The 21,226-nt window shown below is 38.7% G+C and overlaps 1 protein-coding gene across 1 annotated transcript; it reads right to left on the bottom strand.

The window, feature by feature from the left end:
• Positions 1-4,408: 4,408 nt before the first annotated feature.
• On the bottom strand, positions 4,409-16,282 carry LOC134623446 (stromal cell-derived factor 1-like). The gene is made up of 4 exons (XM_063468591.1): positions 16,102-16,282; positions 13,476-13,593; positions 8,530-8,613; positions 4,409-6,274 (listed from the first exon to the last, which is right to left on the bottom strand). Exons 1-4 carry the CDS (start codon positions 16,166-16,168, stop codon positions 6,235-6,237), a joined length of 309 nt encoding a protein of 102 aa, XP_063324661.1. The 5' UTR covers positions 16,169-16,282; the 3' UTR covers positions 4,409-6,234.
• Between the last annotated feature and the right edge of the window lie 4,944 nt (positions 16,283-21,226).

The following is a 21,226-nucleotide window of genomic DNA, read 5'->3' as shown; positions in this document are numbered from 1 at the left end:
GCGGTTCTGGTTTTGCTTTTCCATTTGAGCGGGTTAAATTATGGACCTGCAACAGGAAGCCTGGTCTCTAGTGTTTATTTTTTCCACTGAGAGAGGATTTACGTGGTCTGTGGTTCATCTTATTCCACCTGTCTCAGGTGTGGTGCTGCCGTTTAATATTAGCATCAAACAGGGCAAGTAACTACTTATGACAGTTGTTGAGAAAAAAATTCTCAATTTGAAAGGACATTTCTCTACACATTCTAGTTGTATCTTGTATTTATGCTGAGAACTCATCTTGCAATTAAAAAATACTTATACGTATGTATTCAGATGTTTATAAGACTTGGGAAACCTGCAGTCAGCTGAGACCGAAGAAGTCACCTGGATGAGTAAAGAAACGTTTCTCCCACTGACAATGCTACGTCCAGATGAACAGAATCAACTTTTGGAGATATGTATTCAGACAAATGAGACCGTCGCAATTGTACTTATCAGTAAATTCACCCATTCATCCATGTATTCATTCTTTTATCCTTATCAGGGTCGTGGGCGGGCTGGAGCCTATCCCAGGTACCACAGGGCAAGAGGCAGGACAGGTTGCCAGATGCAGGACTCAGTAAATTTTATTCAATTCAATTTTATTTTATTTATATAATACCAAATCACAGCCACCTTAAGGTGCTTTATGTTAAAAGGTAAAGATCCTATAACAGCACAGAGCAAACCCCAACAATCAGACAACCCCCTGTGAGCAAGCACTTGCTGACAGTGGAAAGGAAAAACTCCCGTTTAACAGCATAAAACCTCAGGCGAACCAGACTCAGAGAGGGGCAGCTATCTGCAGCGACCTGTTGGGATGAAGAGGGGAAGACAGGACTTAAAATCTTAAAAATAATGTGGTATATTACTTAAATACTCGCCGGAGAAAGCAATTTGTTACACTACTCGTTCCATTACTCCATAAAATGATTTGAAATGATTACCAGTTAACAATACAGTTAATACACACAACACAAGAGGGGTCCTAAAAGCTGAAGCCTCTGCCTCCCTTTCTACTTTTAAATACTCTAAGAACAACAAGTAATATGTATTTTAAATTTGTTAGTCAAATAGGTTTAGACATATGGAGAAGTGCAAATGTGAAAGCCTGCAATTACATCTCAGTCAGAGCCTATTTTCCTGACATACTTCAGATACTTTAGACATTTAAAGCAACTGAAAATGGAACGTCATCAGCCATCAGTCTGTCACGCTAATGCCTGAATGAGACTTCTGCAGGAAATCTACCTCATAACTAACAGGGTAACTGGAAATCCATTTTGACCTTACGCCGTAACCTTCCACTTAACCTGAGATGCACCTCAGAAGAAATGTAACTACACGTTGGGTTAACGCAGCCAGCTATTTTGATTGGCCTGCTCAGTGCTGTCGATCACTCCTGTGCATTTGCTGCTACTTTTTCACTTGCTTTCACTTACTTTTTAATTTATCAGTGAAAGAATAACGATCCTCGCCTCATCATAAAGATTAATAATCACTGTGTAAATGTAAGAATTCACAAATGTCAGCAGCTTCCCGGAGGCACATTGTGGCAACTACCAAACTGGATGTGAGGGAATGTATGAAGAAGTGGAAAAACCTGAGGGACAAATATGTTTGCCTACAAAAAAAAAAACCCCAAACAAAAACTGACCATAACAAAGAGTGAGGGCGTCAGGAGGGAAAAAGAGATGTCCCAGCATTTTAGTTTATCTGCATATGAAACCTCGGTACATGACCACACTATTTAACAACCACATGCAAGTATAACTGTGGGTAATGACGTTGGCTACTTATCTGGGTTATGTCACAAACTCTTCAAAGGCTCCCTGCAGAAGTCTAAATCGGGCATAAAAGAAAAGTGGAGCATAAATGGTTCCTACCTTCTACCGATTAAGTTAATGTATCTAATGCACACATTCGACCAGTCAGCAAAATTAAAAATTAACCCGCCAACTTCTTTATCTCCTGCCCCGCTGGAAACTGACACCATTAGATTAAAATGAGATTTTACAGGATTAAACTCAGACTGTATTTGTTTGCACTGCAATAATGTCACACTATTGTTGGGGTTTTTGCACAGTATATGTTTTCATAATTTTTTATGTTGCTATGATTGCTTATATTGTCTATTTAAAACAGAGAAACAGAAATGCTACATAGTTCATAGGCAACATCTACAAAATGAGTCATGTGTTCAGAGGTTAAACAAACATTTTTTTTTTTAACTTTTCAGTAGCACTCATGGATAATCATCATACATAATTTAATTGCAAACATTTGATCTTTTTGGTTGTGATATCTGTTTTTTCACATCATTGTGTTTTCCCATTTCCCCCCTGGAGTTTCTAATTATCATTCAGTTTTTAAACCCTAACTGTCTTGAAGTGACATTCATTTCTTATTTACTCTACAACTCCAAGCTCTTTGTTCTTTTGTAAACCTCCAGCCTGAAGCAACCATGTAATACTATTTTTTGTTGAAATAACTTTCATATTTCACTTTGCTCGTTCATTTTCCACCAGACAAAAACATCACAGTGCTGGTTCTGGCTGAATTGTTTTCAGATCCATCAGAGGTCTTGCTGGTGACTAGTGTAGTGAGACCCGTCAGACCAGCTGTCCCTTTCATACAGACATCAGTTCAGCTCTGCAGGCTTAAAGCTGCAACAACAATGCCCCGCAATCCATCTCAGTACTTTTAACAGAGGTGGATTGTTGGGTGAGGCAGAAGAGCAGTGCATCAGTCCCGCATTGAACAGGCTGCCTAATAGAGGTGAAACAGCCTAAAAGACGAGTGAATGCTAAGCTTTATCTGTGGGGACACAATCTCAGCTCTAATGTGGCTCCAGCTCCACCTCACTATTGTTCAGAAATCACATAATGCAGCTTTAAATGAACAATAAATACAAAGAATCACTGTTGATGAGAAATACACGTATAACAGCACTTTAGTTTATATAGGTTTATTGAAAAAAAGGGTTGATATAAAAGCTAAAATACTGCCTCTTGGTTTACAATCAGTGAAAATACAGAGTGATACTCTAATACGTCTTATGTATAGAAGAACATGTGTCAGAAGCTGCCTCAAAAGAAATGAAGTCATTTCACATTGTCTTGGGGACCTAAGTAAAACACACTTCAGTTATTTTAGTAACACACTAATGGCAAGTAAATGTGACCCTGAATATATATTTGGTCTAAATACAAAAAACCAAAAACCTTCTTTGAAAAATATAATTGCACAGTGATGACTGTGTTGGAACACAGCTTTGCCTGATATATATTTGATCCCACAAATTATGCTCTGTTGATGGGTTAGCGAGAGTGGCTCTGACACTGCACAGGTGTCAAGTTTCCACAGGGGCCACGGGACTAATTTAACAGCACTTAAAGTCTATTTAATATAACTAAATACTTATTACATTACATGAATCTTAATAAGGTAAATCGTGAGTGACGTAGAGCATGTGCTGTTGAAAGTTTGTTTAACATATTTCTTATTAGTTTAACAAAGTTAGTCCTAATAATAATCACATTATAAATGAAAAATCTGGACTTTTTTTTTTACAGATAGGTGAAATATTTAATCTACTAATTATGGACTGGGTTGTGGTTTAACACACTAACTTTTATCTTTTCATATCAGTGTGTTTGGAAAACAGCACAGTTTTATTGAGCAATGGTATTTGCGCAAATTCGTATAATTATATAAGATTCTTGGCCATTAGAGTAATGAGAAATGAATTACACTTACAGGATTGTTGCACCATTAGCTCCAAATTGATAAGATTACCACCAGTAACCTGTCAGTCAGTAAATAGACCATAAAAAACAAAAGACGATAGACGATAACAATGACCACAAGCACTTGGACTTCCATAGCAATTTATGGGGGGGGGGGACCCAAAACAAAACAAAGCAATTTTGCGGCATGGGAGCAGTCGAGTGAACCTGAAAAGAAAGCCTGTGGGGTGCTGGGAGTGTCCAGATTGAAAGCACATGCTGGCTGATCTAAACTCTTAGTCTTTATTCTGTTTTGGCTCAGCGGTTCTTTTGACACATCATATATCAACTTAAGTAAAACTATAAAAAACTCAAATCATGAGGCTGATGGGGACAAATGCTGGGCTGAGCTGAATAGTTTCCTGACTTGTGGCTTTTGTTTTCAATCACTGCAGGCTGGGTTTTATTCACGTGCTCTGCAGCTGATAAGCAAACAATATCAATAAACTCAAGACAGCAACATTTAAGTTGCTCAGCGTTTCTATATTCTAAAGAAAATGCAAGCAATATTAATATATGTGTCGCATACTGTGCATAACATACTTATAGACTTTTACATATATGTGAAATATTGAATGAATCCTCAAAAATGAAGTCAGATACTGTTTCTAGCACTTTAATGAACGGCCTTCATTTAGTAGCTTCTGCCTGTTGTACATTTCATTAAAAAACATTTTGTAAGATTATCTTCAATATAAAAATAAAACAATTACATTAAAAAAACACTTGATCATAAAGTGGTTCACATATATATAAAATAACTGATAATTAAAAATGTTCTTTTGCCACCGTGAGCATTCCTTTTGAGGCATTTATCTTTCAGCTATTTGGACAATTTAGTAGCTTTTCAATCCTACTAAGGACAGGTGTTGGTATGAAAACACTGCATCTAACTTCTTCTGTTGGTCCTTTTGACAAAGTGTAAAACTGTCCTGAATTGTAACGACGTCCTACCTATTTTACCTAAAATCCATGAAATAGAATTCATCTGCTTCTTGGTGGTGCATAAATATTTGGTCTCTCTTAACCAATAAGTTCAATTGGCTAAAAAACAAAAAGCTGCACTGATTAGTGTTTTCATCCATGCTCAGTCATCCAGATAAGGAAATCCCAAAAAGTTGATTCTTTTCATCTGGATGTAGCATTTTCAGTGGGAGAAACGTTTCGTCACTCATCCAAGTGACTTCTTCAGACGTTCAGATGAACAGGACCAACTTTTTGGGATGCACTGATTAGTGTTTTATTTCTTTACAGTCTTTATCAGTACAGTGTGGCCTTAACGTCAGCTTAGAATCGGCTTTCATTTTCATTTTTCACTTCCAACAACAGTCCTTTGAGCCTCTATTTCAAAACATATCGCATTCTTTTTAAGACACCGAGGGTCTCGACATCCCATCTTGCATAAAATCATCACTAAAAACACAGTTATGTCAATGGCTCTGACTCCTTAAACTGAACATATAGCACCATAGGATCAGTGCGTGCTTTTTAGTAGTTTGTGTGAGCTTCCTCTCTATTCCTGCACCAAGCTCAAAAACAACTAGACCTGTGCTAGCGAGCTCTGCGTGTTACAGTTAACTAAAGCTTGTGGATGGTTTCCCCCAATTGCCAGCACCCGAATCTATCCCATGAGCCTTCACTCTCAGAGTAATGCCACTTTCACTTCAAATCACAACAAGCCTTCTACATTTATGTGTGGAAAGCCTACATCCAAAATCCTTCTTTGAGTAATGAATATATTAAAACTAGAATAATAAATCATATCATTCTGAGCAGATGGATATGATATCAATTTGATGTGGAAACATTTCTTTTGATGTTTTCAAATTTGACAAGTCTGCATTTGTCCAAACCACATTTTTTGATATAAAAGGGCAGGAACTGGCAACAAAGTCCCAACAGCAATTTTTCCAAGGAAGCTGATGTGAATATTTTTTCCTCAGTCAGGAACTTTTATTAAAAATTAATCTGACTTGAAATGATGGTGGCATTACTCACAAAGCCTTGCACGAGACAGAAAGGTAGAATTGTTCCTCTATAGCTCTGTGAAGCAAGAAAATATTATATACAGGCACACAATCAGATTTCATGTATGCAACATTCAAACACACACACACACACACACACTCCCATGCCATTCACATAGTACTCAGCACATATTTTTATCAACATCAACATGTGTCCATCATTCCAAGGTGAGATTGCACTTGGTGCTAAGATTTGTTGCCGGATAAGGTGAATGTGAAACAACTGGACGTCCCGAGGGATCGGTGGATGGTGCTGGGGATGGAGTGCAGCTTCTGCAAGCTGTCCAGAGAGTTGGACGGGTACATACAGCGTGTGCATACATCCGTAGCAGTGACAGGGAGGTACAGAGGTTCAACCTGGGAATACTAGGCTGGATGACATACAGGACTCCCCTTGTGTTTTAGTTGATCTTGTTAGCGCGTCTTCTAGATTTCTTCACCCTGGAGAAAGATTCAGAAGGTATTAAGAGGAGTTTATGTAACTGAAAACAGCTTCATTTTAGCTGGCACAGTTATATTTACATATTTACATTTAAAAATTCATGAGAACAAATAATGGGTTATTGTTGAGCCACAGGTTAAAAACTTGTTATCCAGTTTTATGTGACTTTAGTCATTTGAAATTCATCTTCTCTTGGAATGAGCTGGGCATCACTGGTATAAAGGATGAGCGAGCTGTTTTTGGCCTTTTTCAGAGAGCATCATATATGAATGTAAGTTTTGTAACTAAACATATTATCTTCAGTTTAATAAGGCTCTTAAAAGGAGATCAATTTTTGGTTTCATTTTATGGGGATATATGAACAAATGCGCTCATACAAGGCACATTCGTATAAGCACAGAATCTCTTATATCTAACTCACTTTATGTTCTTTCAGCTTACATCTTTTGGCTGTTTCTGGTGTTTGTAAGAACACATTAGTATAAATAAGGATTTTTCCATTCATTATTGCCTATTTTGAGAACCTCTAGAATAAAATAACACTTAACACGACTCTCATGCCAAGTCTCGTGTGCACTTCTAGTCATTTTCATATAAAAGTCCATATGAGGGAAATGTAATTATGTCCGATGAGAGAAGACAGATCAGGAAGTTTGTAAAACCTTCTGGTGCAGTATTATATATGCCTAACTATAATCATAAATCTTTCACTTGTCTGATGATTTTATAAGCTTGTGTTTGCCATGCTTGAATTATGGTGTCTGGGAAGCATCACTTGCAAATCCAGAGGCAGTTTGCATTGGCTAAAGATGAAGTTGGAACAATGAGAGACCATTTACAAAAATTTTGGCTTTACTGGATTGACCGGTTAATCATTAAATGAATCATTCATAAATCATTTATGTTTTTTTGTTTAATGAAATGCCTAGATTGGAGTTCAGAGGCTCATTTTTAGCATCAAACAGGGTGATCTAATGGCACATTTTGCTCCCCACTGCAAAATTTGTCATGTTAAAAGAGTAATTGATCATTAGAAATATGTGGTTTTAATTATGTAAGCAGAGCTGAACGCTGTTCTTCTGATTAAGAAATATACTTGGTTACTGATGTGCTTTAAATTCCTGAATATAGTGTAAAAGTGGCTATAAAAGTAAAACAGAACCCATAACAGTGGTGGATGTAAAACCTCAATTGTCAGCTTAAAATGCCTGGTGGAAAAAAGCTATAATATCATAGGTTTTTAAGCCAACAAGTGGAAAGTTTCGCTTGACAGTTATGATGTGTGACACATATTCAACTCTTAACCTCTCATACCTCTCCAGCTGGATTAGGATGCATTTAGCTACATGTTAAGGAAGCATAGCTACATTTTGTTTTTAAAGGTTATTAAAAATAAAGATGTCGCTAGCATTAACACCAAGTCTAAGAGAAGATCTGGTGCGTGTTAAGAGGTTAACATGCAGAATCCCATGAGCGACAGTAGTCTAAATATGGCTGATATTTGTTGATATTTGTTGTGTATGACAGATTATTTGCTGCTGCGCCACATGCCAGCTTCAATGAACTACGACAATGCCTATAATAAGACTACATTTAAAAAAATCTGCAGTCACAGAAGTCCTTCGCTACAATAATAAACAATGTCTTGCAACTCCTCAGATATTCCTTTATTGTTTGTTTTCACATTGTGCACTTTAAGTGTTTATACTGTTTAAAGAAGCAGGCATGCAGCCTGGCGATAATCACCACCAGACATGTTGGGAACAGTTTTTTTCCTTTTGTGTGAAAGGCACATATTTACTGCATAGCCCATTAAAAAGTGAAACAGCTACTGCAGTTTTTATGAATAGTTTTTACTCCCGTTGTGCTTGTCCCCAACCAGAAGCGTTCTTTTACAGATGTGCAATTTGTGATAATAATTATGTGTAAAGTTTTAAAGTTAACGTAAGTGCTCTGATTTGGCTGACGATCTCAGATGTGCTTATGAGAAAATAGGAAGCAGACATACCAGTGGTAGATTTATCTCTGGTCTTACTTGATGCTCATTATTTCACAGATAATAACTCACTGGCTTACATCAACCATGTCACCAATTTCAGAGACTAATTGTCAGTAGGAAACTGAGAAACGGCCTTTTTTTTAACATTGGTTTATTTGCAAGCTCTAAACTTAGAGGAGAAGGGAACCATATTTCATTTCTGTCTTTGTCAGCGATGCTCATGCCATTTGTAGATAGATAGAGGGGGTTTCTTACTTGTTAATGGCATTCTTTAAGTACTGCTGCAGCCATTTGGTCTCAGGGTTGATGCAAACTTCCCTGTTGCTCTTCAGCTTTGCACTGTGGAAGAAGAAAAGCATGAATTGATTTGGTTACACGACACATTCTGCCAAAATGAAGCAACCTTGAAAACAAAGCTGTTTTGACTGGCTGACTTTAAGCCTCGTTTTCTGACTGCACCAGCAGATTTGTTCACCCAGAAGCTCAATGTGTAGATTTTAGGTGGGATGTGGGGAAATCTCCACCAATGAAAACATGAAGGAAGGAAGCACAGGAATGACTTAGAAACACTGTAATTTTACTCAGTGAGGCAACAGTGCTGATCTCACTCAGCAGCAACACAGAGTCTCCAGGCATGTTGATAACTAAGACTGTTGCTGCTAGTTTGCTAACTACATAAAGCAAGCTCTGTATACACTTTGCTGTACATATCTAAATACTATATACTGTCAAGTTCCCGTGTTTATACTGTACATTTAATAACCAGTTCTCCATCCTTTATTTATTCTGTAATTTATTCCAGCAGCATTGCACTCTGCACCATTGTACCACCAACACGGTGTTATTGTCTGTGTCATGTTGCTGTTGTATGTACTGTCTGTTTGTCTATTCTGTTTATACTGAGAGCGAAGAAAAAACTGAGCCCAGCTCTTTGTATGTGTACACGTAGTTGGCCAATAAAGCCAAATCTGATTCTAATCTTAAGGAAATGTTGCGTGACCTTCTTGTTTTCAGACAAACTCAATAACACTGCTGATTCCTTAAAAGCATCACAGATATGTCTGACATTGTTTGAATGTGCACAAGGTTTGGAATATGGGGGGAGGATATCTGTGTGAGCTATTATAAACAGGGGTTTATAAATGAAAACAAAGGAATTTATCACTTGTGCCACATTTAATCAGATTAAAGACAGAGGATAGATGTGTGTAATATCAGGAAGGATAATATTAAATGATAAAAGTCACATTATTTGAAAGCAGCACAGAATGCATCTGAGTCTTGTTGCATTATATGTCGAACAACTACCAGAAACACCTCCACCAGAAACTGATGCAACAATAGGTACAAATTCACCAGAATTCAGGAAATAAGGTTTCTGATACTCAAAATTTTCTGAGAGAGGAACCAAACACCCCTTAATGTGTCTACCTATGCACATGCTGGTAGCTAGCTGCCCGAGGAGGTGAAAAAGGCAAAAAAAAAAAAGGAGAGCCAAAAAACCAAAAAATGAAAAAACAAAACCCCCCAAACTGTCTTGTCCCAACTTTGGTTTTTCAAAGTGGGGTGCAGACGAGTGCGATGGTTTTGTATTGCCACATTCTCCCGCATGTTTACATTTGCTTCTGCAGTACATTTTTTTCCACACTTATCCTGGTTTCCACATAAAAGAGGAGTAACAGAGATAACGAGGAATCAAAGTGTTTAAGCCCAAAGCAAACTCAGAGGCAATAAATCACTTTCAAGGACATGTAAGGGTTGCAGTTTCAAATTTGGCCCTCTTGTGTAGCTTGACATCCTGCAGTGTTGTACAGTACAGAGGCTTTATCTTCTTCTTCGGCTGTGCGGTTAACCAAACTGTAACAAGACCTCTCAGTAACCTCAACAAAGTGTGACCGGCATTTTAATGGATGCCTGAAGAAGCTCATCCAGCCTCCTTTTCTGCTTCTCTTGTGTTCAGGGTACGGTCCTTGCGCAATAACAACAAATAAAGCGTTATCATTCAGTGGGAAGCACAACCTAACATCCTTGCTGTGCTCCTTGGATGTACTACTTAATATTAGTGATTTATGACTAATATAGATTAAGAGCAATGTATATACCTTTAGTTTGTCTCTTGGAAATAAATCAGTAAATGTAAGTTTTTTACTAAAGCTACAAAACTCTTAAAGCATTTTTAAAAGCTAACCAGCACTTTTTTAACCATAATGGGAACAAAAATAGCCCCTCACTGTTTATGGTTTATCGGCTGTTAAATAAATCAGAAGTGAAATGAGCAAAACATGCCAGGATTAAAAGGTCTACGGGGGTTGAGCTCAGATACACCTCAGATAAGCTCTAAAAATCTCCGCACATCTAAAAACACATCCAAGCTCAAAGCTGGAGGATTACTACACATAACAGGCTGTCAGCGTCTGCTCGGCGGTGAAAAATCACAGCTCGCTGTTTCTGCTCAAGGACGGCTGAAGGGGGGAGGCTGGTATCGCAGATCACACCGCACTGTATGACTTGTAAAGCTGTCTCTGCACGGCACACTACACATCTTCACACATAGTCTGACACAAACTTTACACGCGAGAAGGCCTTTTGATCAGGCTGGTTTCATGTAAAACTTTTAAAAGGTGCAGCATCAGAGGCTTGTGTAATCAGTCACGTTTGCTACCACTCTTAAATCCTTTTTGGTGGTATAGGGTGAAATTTACGGTATAAGTCTATATTTAAAAAAAAAAAAAAAAAAAAAAAAATATATATATATATATATATATATATACATATATATATATATATATATATATATGTCTGTAATTCACTGATTATGCTCCTCTTGAAGACAGAGTTTTTAAGTATTAGTCTTTTTTGGGAAGGCAGATGTCAATGTGTGTAACTTAAAAAAGAAAAACGTTGCTTTAAATTTTTATTCCAGGTACTTTGCTGGGTGCACATGTTAACACGTCTTTTTTGTGGAGGTTTTTTAAACATATTTTTAAAATGAGTTTAGATTTAAATAAACTAGAAGTCACTCAAAATTAGTCTAACAGAAAGTGAAATGTTGCTTGACCGTCAACACTTTATGTTAGGTAAAATATACAATTGTAATACTCAGAAAAACAGACATTTGTCTTCTTTCATACTCCAAAATATTGAATTTTCCTTCCCATTTTATTTCCCCATCAGGATTCAGGGGTGCTGCAGGGTGGTCACAGAGTGTGTGCTCATGTCTGGTCTGTTAATAGAGAGCTAAGCCAGACATTTAGGAGAGGATTTGTTCTGTTGTCAGTCACTGACTCTGGGTGAGTTTCAGAACCAATGGGGTGATCGCAGGGGGCACGCAACAGGGTCTTACCCTGCTCCAAACATGTGGATATCACACCTCTGTGGCAAAAGGTCGTGTATGAGAGTTAACAGCTCAGAGGTGTAGCCCCTCGCTGCTCCCCGTTCTCCTCCCTCCATCTCATGTCACACATCTCTGTAAGTTAAACACTGCTTTCATATTCAATTTGTGCCCCCCTCTCTTGCTTGCCCCTTTGATATACCACCTCCCTTATTCCTCACTGCATTTAGAGGCAGATGAGCAAATGGCCCCTCAAACTTAAAAAAGCAATTCGGGAGCACCAGCCTGATCCCGAATCCTTCAAACGTCAGGAGGCCAAACAGCTCCGTAACTGGATCTGTGTTTGCTTTTTCTCATGGGGTCGCCCCCCCCTCCCTACGCACACACACACAGACACACACACTTTTTGTTTTATTAGGGGTTGCCAGCTCATCAGCTCGGAAGCTCTCTGTTATTTTGATGTTTCTCACTTCATCCTGTTTATCTGTCTGCCTGTCTGGATGACCAACTGAGAACCTAAACCCTAATTGACTTGGCAGGAATTTGGGGGCCGGAGTTCCACAAGCAGCAGGTAGTAATTACTTCACAGCAAGTTAATACCAACAGCGTGGCGGCCTGGTTTGGAGGGGTTGTTGTCAAGCTAGGGTGAAGGGATGAGGGCACACAGTGGGAGAAGGGGGGAGGAGTTTTTTGCAGGGTGAAAGAGGGTGTTATGTTACCGACTTTCTTTCATGCTCCTCAATAGAGATATCGGAGCGCCGCTCTGCGGGCTCCTTGTCTGAATGACTTCTTGACTCCTCTGGCAGTTTTCTGGAGGGAGGTTAGAGGGAGTTTGTAGCCTAGCCACAGGACTGGTAGTCCTTCCTGACCTTTTGCCATTCGGTTACCCCTTCCAACCATCACCAGCCCCCTCCTTTCTTTGTGGAAGAAGCCTCCAGTCCTTTAGCCTTTTGGCCTTGAGGCTTCTGCCGTCCAGATTTTCAATAGCTAACAAATTAAGGAAGGTTCTTTTTTGTTAATGTGTTCCAGACCAGTGAAATTATTCTCAACGTTGCTGACCAGATTCAGGCGGGAAATGAAAAAAGAAAAAGTAGATGAAGGACACAAGGGGTCAGCAGAAATACAAAGGTAATCACTTTGACCCTTAATTATTGCTTCCTTTACTAAACACAAATGGCCCCCTCGAGCTCTGACCGTTAGCGCTTTCCTCTCTCTGAGTGGATTGTGTTGTTTTAAAGTCAGCCCGCTCACTCAGGAAAGCCTAGAAGGATATTAACACCATACCTCACACATACCTCACACATCAGCAGTGTATTACATTTATTTCTGTTTCCTCTTGTTAAAGAAGACTATTGGCTTAGATAGACCCCCAAAAATAGCTTACACTTCAAACACAGCCCTTTTGTAGTTTGTACTCACTGATATGAACTGGTCTTGAATGATATGTGTGCGCTGTTATTACTGGCATTACACTAATACAATCATAAATTAATCTGTAGTGTTCATTAAACAGAGAAGGTAATATATGCCAGTGTCATTTTAAATTTTTTATTGTGTTCCTATATTGTTTTTTTGTTTTCCCACATCTGGTTATTGTGACTGTGACTATGTCTGGGAGTTTGAGGAGAACAGGCTCACTTGCAAAAGCACAGCACAGATATCGAGTAGAATCTAATCTATAACAAAATGGTTACTTTACACGATTCTGCTTTTTTACAGCCTAAAAATTGAACCTTGACACACTGAAAAGAATCCACTCAAACAGGCCACACGAGTGACAGACTCATTCAAACAGTCATCAGATAATTACACCAGGAAACACATTTCTTGAAGTTAATCACCCCCTGCAACATGAGACTCATCTACTTACATGACTTGGAAGGGGCAGTTGGGTGTGTGGAGAAACTTGAGCTCTTTGATGGAGCGCTGGGGAACCGTGTTGAGAGTGGATCGACACCAGCAGCGCTCAACCAGACTGATGGGCTTTGCTACAAACAGTGGACAAGGAAGATTACAAATTAGCATGAAGCTTAGAAAATGCAACAAAATCTCAAGAGACCAGGCTGTTAAAAAGCTTAACAAGTACCGACTGTTCCTATTCTGCAACATTGCACTCTGAAGCTCTGGCATTCACACAACTATATATTTAGGAAGGAGTTAGGAAGAGGAATTGAAAACTGAAAGACGGGAGAAAAACTTTGGGATCCAAAGACAAATCCACAGACAAAGCTGCACCTGCCTTATTTCAATATGTAAGAGCAAGAAAAGCCAAACAAGCTTTTTGTGAACAAAGGAGAAATCAGCCAACACAGAGACACATTCAGCATTACTCATGTGGAGCTCTGCAGGGCAGTAAAATGTGGCAGACGTTGGACTTCAAGATAAATGATTCCGTTAACTTGCCAAAGAAAACTTATTCAGATCACAGTGGATGAAATGAGCAGCGGTGTCTAATATTTCGTTTCATTGCCCGTTAACAAAAGAAAGGGTCGTTTTGGTTCAAGTGAGGATTTAAATACCTACATCAACTTAAATCAAATCCAAGCACAGCAGTTTCTGATTCATTTGGATTGCGATTAAACGTACCTTTCACCTCGTTGGACAAATTAAGGGCATGTTTAATCTACTGTAACAAATCTTAACAAAGCATGGGAATGTATAAGTTTACCTGCTATGTCTGTGAACAACATCCTCATTAAAAAGAGATTAGCCCTTTCTGACCACCCTCTCGCTCGCACTCTCACACACACACACGCATGCAGAATTTTAGCTTTTCACTCCTGGAGCATTCAGCCAAGCCACTCTAAAGGAGAAGGGTCCTCAACATTCAATTTCCAATATTCACCTCTTTTATGAAAGCACTCTGCAGCTCAGACGGCCTCAGCAGCCTCTATGAGGTACATTCTTAAAATGATTACAATGTGAGTCCATGGAGGCTTGTCGGTGCCCCCGAGGACTACAGATGCACAGTAATAAGACTAAATACTTCCTTAAAAGTTTTCAAATGAAAGAAACGATGAGGGTTGTTAAAAAAATGAGGGAAAGGATGAAGGAAAACCTGGCTGGCAATAAAAGTTAAAAAGAAACCAGCCGAATAGCCTTTAATTGCATCATTATAGAGGGCTTTGAATGAAAATAAAATGCATTGAAAACTGAAGCTCAAAGTGTGCTTTAAGAAATTACAAAATTTCACAGAGCTGATTCTTTACATCAGCCATGCCCTGCCTGTACAAAAATGTCCAAATTACTCAAACCATACAATATAAAGCAAATGCTGTTGTGATTTGGCAACATATAATTAAATGTAATTGAAATCTTAAAATCAGGTGCATCTATAATAAAGCTCTTTTTTACAAGGTTCAGTGTATTCTTTTTTTTCATAAAGAAACAGCAAATGTCCTGTCACAAATGCCTAAATCCTCAGTAATATCGCTCTAATGATTCGCACCCATTCAGGGTCTTTTCTCATGCAAACTAAGGGATCATTATGCAGCATGCAGCACTGGGGCCAGAAGCATGTGTCCACCACTGATTTATCCCTAATTAGAAGCTAATTATAAGGATGCAGTGAGAAAAGGCAAATACACATGTCTAGGTCTAACGCTTGAATATTCAATCTGAGCTCTTAGTGGAGCAGAAACAATACGCTTAGGATAAATCCTGCTAGGAAACTCAACACCCCGTCTTGTTCCTACCAAGGTTAAATGTGGGAGGTAAATGTGGGGTCAATGCGGTGGCAGCAGTCCACCTCCGGTATAAGATATTTGCCCAAAATCTGAAACAAATGCTTATAAACATTTTGTTTAAAAAGGCTTTTTCTGTTTTGTAGATTCTGATTAATATCAGTATATTCTCTACTAATTCTCTTCTAGCGCCCCACATAAGAACTTGCAGTGGGGAAATATTTTCATTCAAGTTTAATTTTCTAATTATGTATAAAAATATATGCTTGTTTCCACAAACCCAAATACAAACTGCAAAATAATAATAATAATAATAATAATTAAAAAAAAATAGCAAAGCAAAACGCAATGATTCGGCACCTGTCCGAAACAACAACAACCAAAAAGCTTTTATTTTGCACTTCATTTACTCTCCATGAGTTTAAGTTATACTGTAGCTATTTAATTAATGTATAAAAAGTTTTATAATAACATTTCAATCTGTTACCCAATTTTCTGTCTAGATATTTATCGACGTAGAAGGAAAGCAGGTGATCGAAGAACTGGAATTTCACAGTCTTGCTAAAAGGGATTTATCACGACGGCAACCTATCAATCATAAACAATTAAAATTAATGCTGACATAACCTAACAAACATAAACTTAATCCAGAAAAATGCTGTTCTAAACAGCCAATAAGAAAAATATAAATGTCAGAAGCTCCAGAATCTTAAACGTTTAAATTAGCCAAAATCTGTCTAAATGATGTTGTCAGCGATGTTCCTGAAGCATTTAAATTAAAGCGAGGGGCTGCTGTCCCTCTGCTGGACTCACCGTTGGAGGTCGGAACATGTGTGGCCACGGCCAGCAGAGCCAGCAGTGCCATCAGTTTGACGTCCATGGTGGTGGGCTTGCAGGCTGCAGGAGGGCTTGCGCTCTTTCTCTGTTACAATCCAGGGCACGACTGTGGCCGCCAGCTTCGCTCTGCGCTGTGTTAAATCTTCAGACGGGCGAGAGAAAGTGAGCAGGGAGACGGAGTCCCACTTTCTATAGAGGGAGGGGGGGTCCCAGCGTGAGAGGAGAGGGAGGGGAGGGGAAGCCAGGGCAGGAGAAGGAGGGAGCGGCAGCCAGTCAGTAGAAACTTCCTCGATTGTAAATGCGTTTGGCTGCGAGTCAAGGAGAAAGTCTGAGGGCTATTCTCTTCGCCTCTTCACTAATTTTGCCTATTTTTTTTTCAGCCTTTCTCGCTTTCATTGCTTCATTGTGTCTATTTAATCTTCTTTGTTGTACTTTTCCTTCCCCCTCTTCCATTTTTCAGTGTATTCTCTTCACCTTTACTTGCCATCTGCCACACACATGCGTACAGAGTACAAGTATTTCTCCCCAGTCACTGCAGATTCTTGCTGGAAGCAGCTCTCTCTGCATTTGGACTAATATTGTTTTATATGTCAGCTGCCTGTTGTGTATTTGTTTGCTGGTATACAGGCTGCACCCTCTCCACCCTGTTTTTTCTCCATGCATCACTTTGGCTGTGTCTGTCTCTCTCATTTTCCCTCTTGCTGACTCCCTGTCATCTGGCTGGGCTCCTGTCCATGACGTCTGCTTCATGTCTTTATTGGGACTTTCATTGTTTTCTCCGTGAAGAAACCATTAGCGGACTTCATGTTTGTACAGTTGTTAGGACAGAGGAAAACCGGGTTCAAGAAAAATTGTAGATCCATTAAGTGATGAACTTCTGTGAGTCTTTTTGTGCTGTTTTTAATTAAAATGTAGTCAAGGACAGGAAATTCTATTGTAAGTAGATTATCATCATCAACTACAAAAAATCTACCACATATATCTCCAAGAAATAAATGTTCTTTTGGTTGTTTTATTCACTAAATACGCTGGGTAATAACTAATGATTGCAGAGTGTACGAGTGAGTCAAGATCTGCTCCTTCTCACCAAGGAGTTTCTTGAACGCTTTCTCAGAATTTGCAGATGTTGATCAAAGATTTGGGTTCGATTCTAGAAGGAACTGCAATCAGCATGTTGTTTATATAAATGCTAAACCAACACAGTCATCAGTAACTGGAATGAGTTTCATCTTACAATAATGCAAAGCACTAGATCAATATCATAGATAAGAAGCTTTCAGTAGATTTGAACATTTTTCATTTTTTGATGATCAAAGTTAACCGTGCCAGTTTCTTTCTTCACGGGAATTTTTCTCCTCTTCATTTATTTATTCATTTTTTTAACTTTTGGGTAAAAATATAATCCTTTTTTTCAGAATAGCTTACTTTTTTAATTACATACTCATAGGTGAAACACATTAACAACCCTAGTGGCAGGAATCCTGCAACAAAGTGAGCAAATAAAGCTCGGACACATGTTTCTGAAAAACTTTGATGATCTGATGGAGGGTTTCCAGCTTCATCTGGAGGAAATCGGCTACGAGTGTAGCGTGTAATAGGGGTGCAGATGCTATGAAGTTAGTCTGTGGGTTACGTGTGTCTGTATGTGTGTAAACATCCATGTGATTATACATGTTTTTGTCTCCTTTCCTGTATTGAATCCAGCAGCCGGTAAACTGAAACTGGCCTTCATGCCAGAACGTAACACCTTTTCTGTCAGACGAGTTGGAGATGGTTCAACAACTCCCACCCGCCCTCATGTGCAGTCTTCGACCACCATTAGCGGTAATAAAACCATGCACAGCTACAGACTGCCTGTCAATTCATACCCTGAAATCTCTCCCCCGCAGTTTACAGGCCTTTACCACTACAGCGTGCTGAGAAAGCGCTCGCAGGACTGCGGCCTGCTGGAAGCTATAAACCTGAGAGAGTGTTTACAGTTAACCAGAGAGTCACTCTATATAACTGCCGTTACCAGCGGGGAGATGAAACCGAGCTGTGAAGAGACAAACATATAATTACCTCAGAGGAATTTACTTATCTTTGAAAGCACAAACAACACATTTCTTTTATTGTTTTATGACCCAAGTGACACAAAATTACAAGTTACAAGCTTACAGTCATAGAGAGAGATGCCTGTTTTATTATTTATATGGATGCTCTGCCTTAATCACACAATTACTAATGCTATTTTATAATTAGGCTATAAAAGTTTTTCTAAGATGAATAGATTTTTATTTTTGTTCCAACAGCATTAAAAACGTCCTGATCATCAGCAAAAATCCTTCAGAAACAGAGACACGGTTGCTTATTTTAACTCATTTACAAACCACATAATATTAACAAGTATAATATAATGCATACGAATCTTCCACCTGTTAATCTTGATATGGAACAAAACAGAGCGTTGACTTGCCTGGTTGGAGTAACATAGGAGAATATTAAAGAGTTAGCTCTAACTATGTCTGTTTGGTTTTCGGGCCTTCTTGCTAATAAATAGTTTCTATTTAGGGATAAAGCAGCAGTGGATACGTGGGCTGTTATATATTAAGGAGGAGAAAAATGAGACTTGCTTTTATTATCACATTTTGCAAAAAGGCTGCAAAGTTGTAATGTCTGGGGAAAAAAACTGACCAAGAACAATGCTGATAGTTTTTTTTAATGGATTTAGAGAATGTATGATTTTTTTGAGAATAAAACATGAACAAATATAGGAAAATATAGAGAAAGAACAAATTAGTGGCCACTAATACTTTTACATTACATGTGTAAAAACTTGCACAGTGTGAAAAGAAAATTATTTGTTTACAAAAACTTATGAGTAACACATTATTTGCTGAATTTGTTTATTTATCCGTTCCGTCTCAACCCAAATTGTTTGATTTAATCAATCTTTGAAGCTCAGTGTTGTTATGTGCTCCACCTCTTTAACGTGCACGCTTAACTATCTTAAATTTCCAAAACTGCCGATTTGAGGATGCAGTAGCATTTTTTTTTGTAGCGTAGTATTAAGAATAATAAATATATTATGTTTCTGGCTATCATTAACATTTACAAGTTAGCTTAGTTAGACCCACAAACTAAATCCTGTTAATCCTTTCATCACAACACAGAGACTTGTATTTAGTGAGTCACAAAAACAAATGTCAGAAGTGTTTTAGCCGCTCGAGTGCTAACATGCCACAGGAGTGCTGCTGCAGAGGAGACTGGGAATGCGATTGGCACGTTTACTGCTGACCTGTGGGACAACACTGTCACTTGTATCACACGTGGGATCAAAGGTCAGCATTTCATGTCCCTGTATAGGGTTACAAGAGGTAGAGCTGCAAGGTCTTTGTTCTGGGCCGGTCCTGATAGACGAGCTTGCCTGAATGGCTGCCACGATGAGGGATGTGACGGGGAGCAGATGAGTATTTGGTCTTGGTGGATGGTCTCCATCAGGCCCACACATGCCATACATGCGAGCCCGTCCTATTTGAACAGGTCCAAATAAAGATTATTAGGTGCAATAAACTTTTTCTTTTGCACTGTAAATGCGATTGTAAAACTGTGCCAGGATGGGAGGATGTGGTTATTTAAGAGCCAACTGGGTTTTTAGCAAGAGAAGAAAAACATCAAAATATCTTTTTGCTCTCTGTCAAAGCTCACTGGTTTCCTGCCGTACTTCCATTTGTGGTTTGTAGTGGATTTGCAGGATAACGCAGTCTTTGAAGAAAAAAAATAAACACTAATTAAAATCTTATTAGGAATAAAAGTAGAACCATAGAGAATAATATACATATATCGTCCTATTGCACCAGAGTTTAAAGTGGTTCAGAGGGAAAAATTAATCATCTATCATCACCAGGTGTGTCATAGCACTTAAAGCAGACTCATGCAAATATGTTATTAATGTCTTTCATGCCTTTCCATGTAAAAATGAAGCCAAATAAACACAGACTAATCTTTGCACTAATCTCCAGTGTGACGGCAGATCCCGACTTTCCTGTTAGGATCTATGTTAGGAGATTCCTTTGTGGTCGAGAGTTTATTGTGTTTGTCCAGCAGTTTGAGTCTGGTGCTGAGTTTGATTTTATTGTGGCAGAGCAGATGAAAGGTTTTCCTCCACTAGACTTAGATAAACAGTAGATCACAATCACAGCTGCGGCGGTATGAGCGCTCAAAATGTGCCATGTAAACACACATTCATCAACATGGGGAAAGATTCTCAAGAGCATAAATATAATATCAGCTGCTGGATAAAAAGGGGGCGTTGAGTAAAGACTGGTCGTATTTAAGGTTAGCTTACAGTATATTCTGATTTACAGGATTGTGACTCTGGATCAGATTTGTATTTTTTTTAATGAAAAAACTTTTATATATACTGGATTTGTACGTGTGTTCTGTGTGTGTATTTATGGTTGTGGTGTGAAACTGTGGGCTCTGTAAACAGGATAAAATGGAGGTTTAAGGTGTTTGGGGGCTAGAGGTGGGAGGGGGGATGGGTGTGATTTTTTGGGGGAGGGGGTTCTTGGATCAGTTAGCACATTTCTGCCTTGAGCTTCAGCAGCTGGCTCCTTAGGAGGAACAAACACGCACATAAACACACAGACACAGGCACACACACACCTCTTGCTGAGGACTGATTAAACAAGATGACGTTTTCATTAATCAGTGATACAAATATTCTTACAAGCGGCTGAAATAATCCTTTAATAAAACAGTGGATTAGTGCACAACATTGCAGACAGCTGAACTATGGGACTTATGACAGCACAGAAATGAAGTGGAACTATGTATATGGGTGGAAAACTACTCAAACCTAAACTACTCAAACCTAAAGCATGTCACTTGCTAGATAAAAGTAAAATTTGTAATAATATGTATTAAAATAATCTAAACACGTGGAAATAAAAGCATAAATGATAGTGTTAGGGATAGTGATAATGATAGCAAGCCTGGCTGACTTTGTTTATGTATTTTATCACAAAGCTCTTGTCTTTCCATAAAGCAAAAAGATTAAAAGCAATTAGACTATGCAATTTCTGAAGAAACTGTGGTGGGATTATTGTAGGTGTAGCTA

This window comes from Pelmatolapia mariae, unplaced genomic scaffold, assembly GCF_036321145.2.
Source record: "Pelmatolapia mariae isolate MD_Pm_ZW unplaced genomic scaffold, Pm_UMD_F_2 NODE_ptg000657l+_length_102379_cov_1, whole genome shotgun sequence".
NCBI classification, from domain to species: Eukaryota; Metazoa; Chordata; class Actinopteri; order Cichliformes; family Cichlidae; genus Pelmatolapia; species Pelmatolapia mariae.
This window is presented reverse-complemented; position numbering and strand designations above follow the sequence as displayed.

What these genes read in the sequence shown, in the direction of transcription:
- LOC134623446 (XM_063468591.1), bottom strand. Translation starts at nt 16,168, where the DNA reads ATGGACGTCAAACTGATGGCACTGCTGGCTCTGCTGGCCGTGGCCACA. An exon ending in AACTGCCCCTTCCAAGTCAT is followed by an intron (nt 8,614 to 13,475) that starts GTAAGTAGATGA and finishes CTTCTTCCACAG; the next exon opens with TGCAAAGCTGAAGAGCAACA. An exon ending in TTAAAGAATGCCATTAACAA is followed by an intron (nt 6,275 to 8,529) that starts GTAAGAAACCCC and finishes ATCTTTCTCCAG; the next exon opens with GGTGAAGAAATCTAGAAGAC.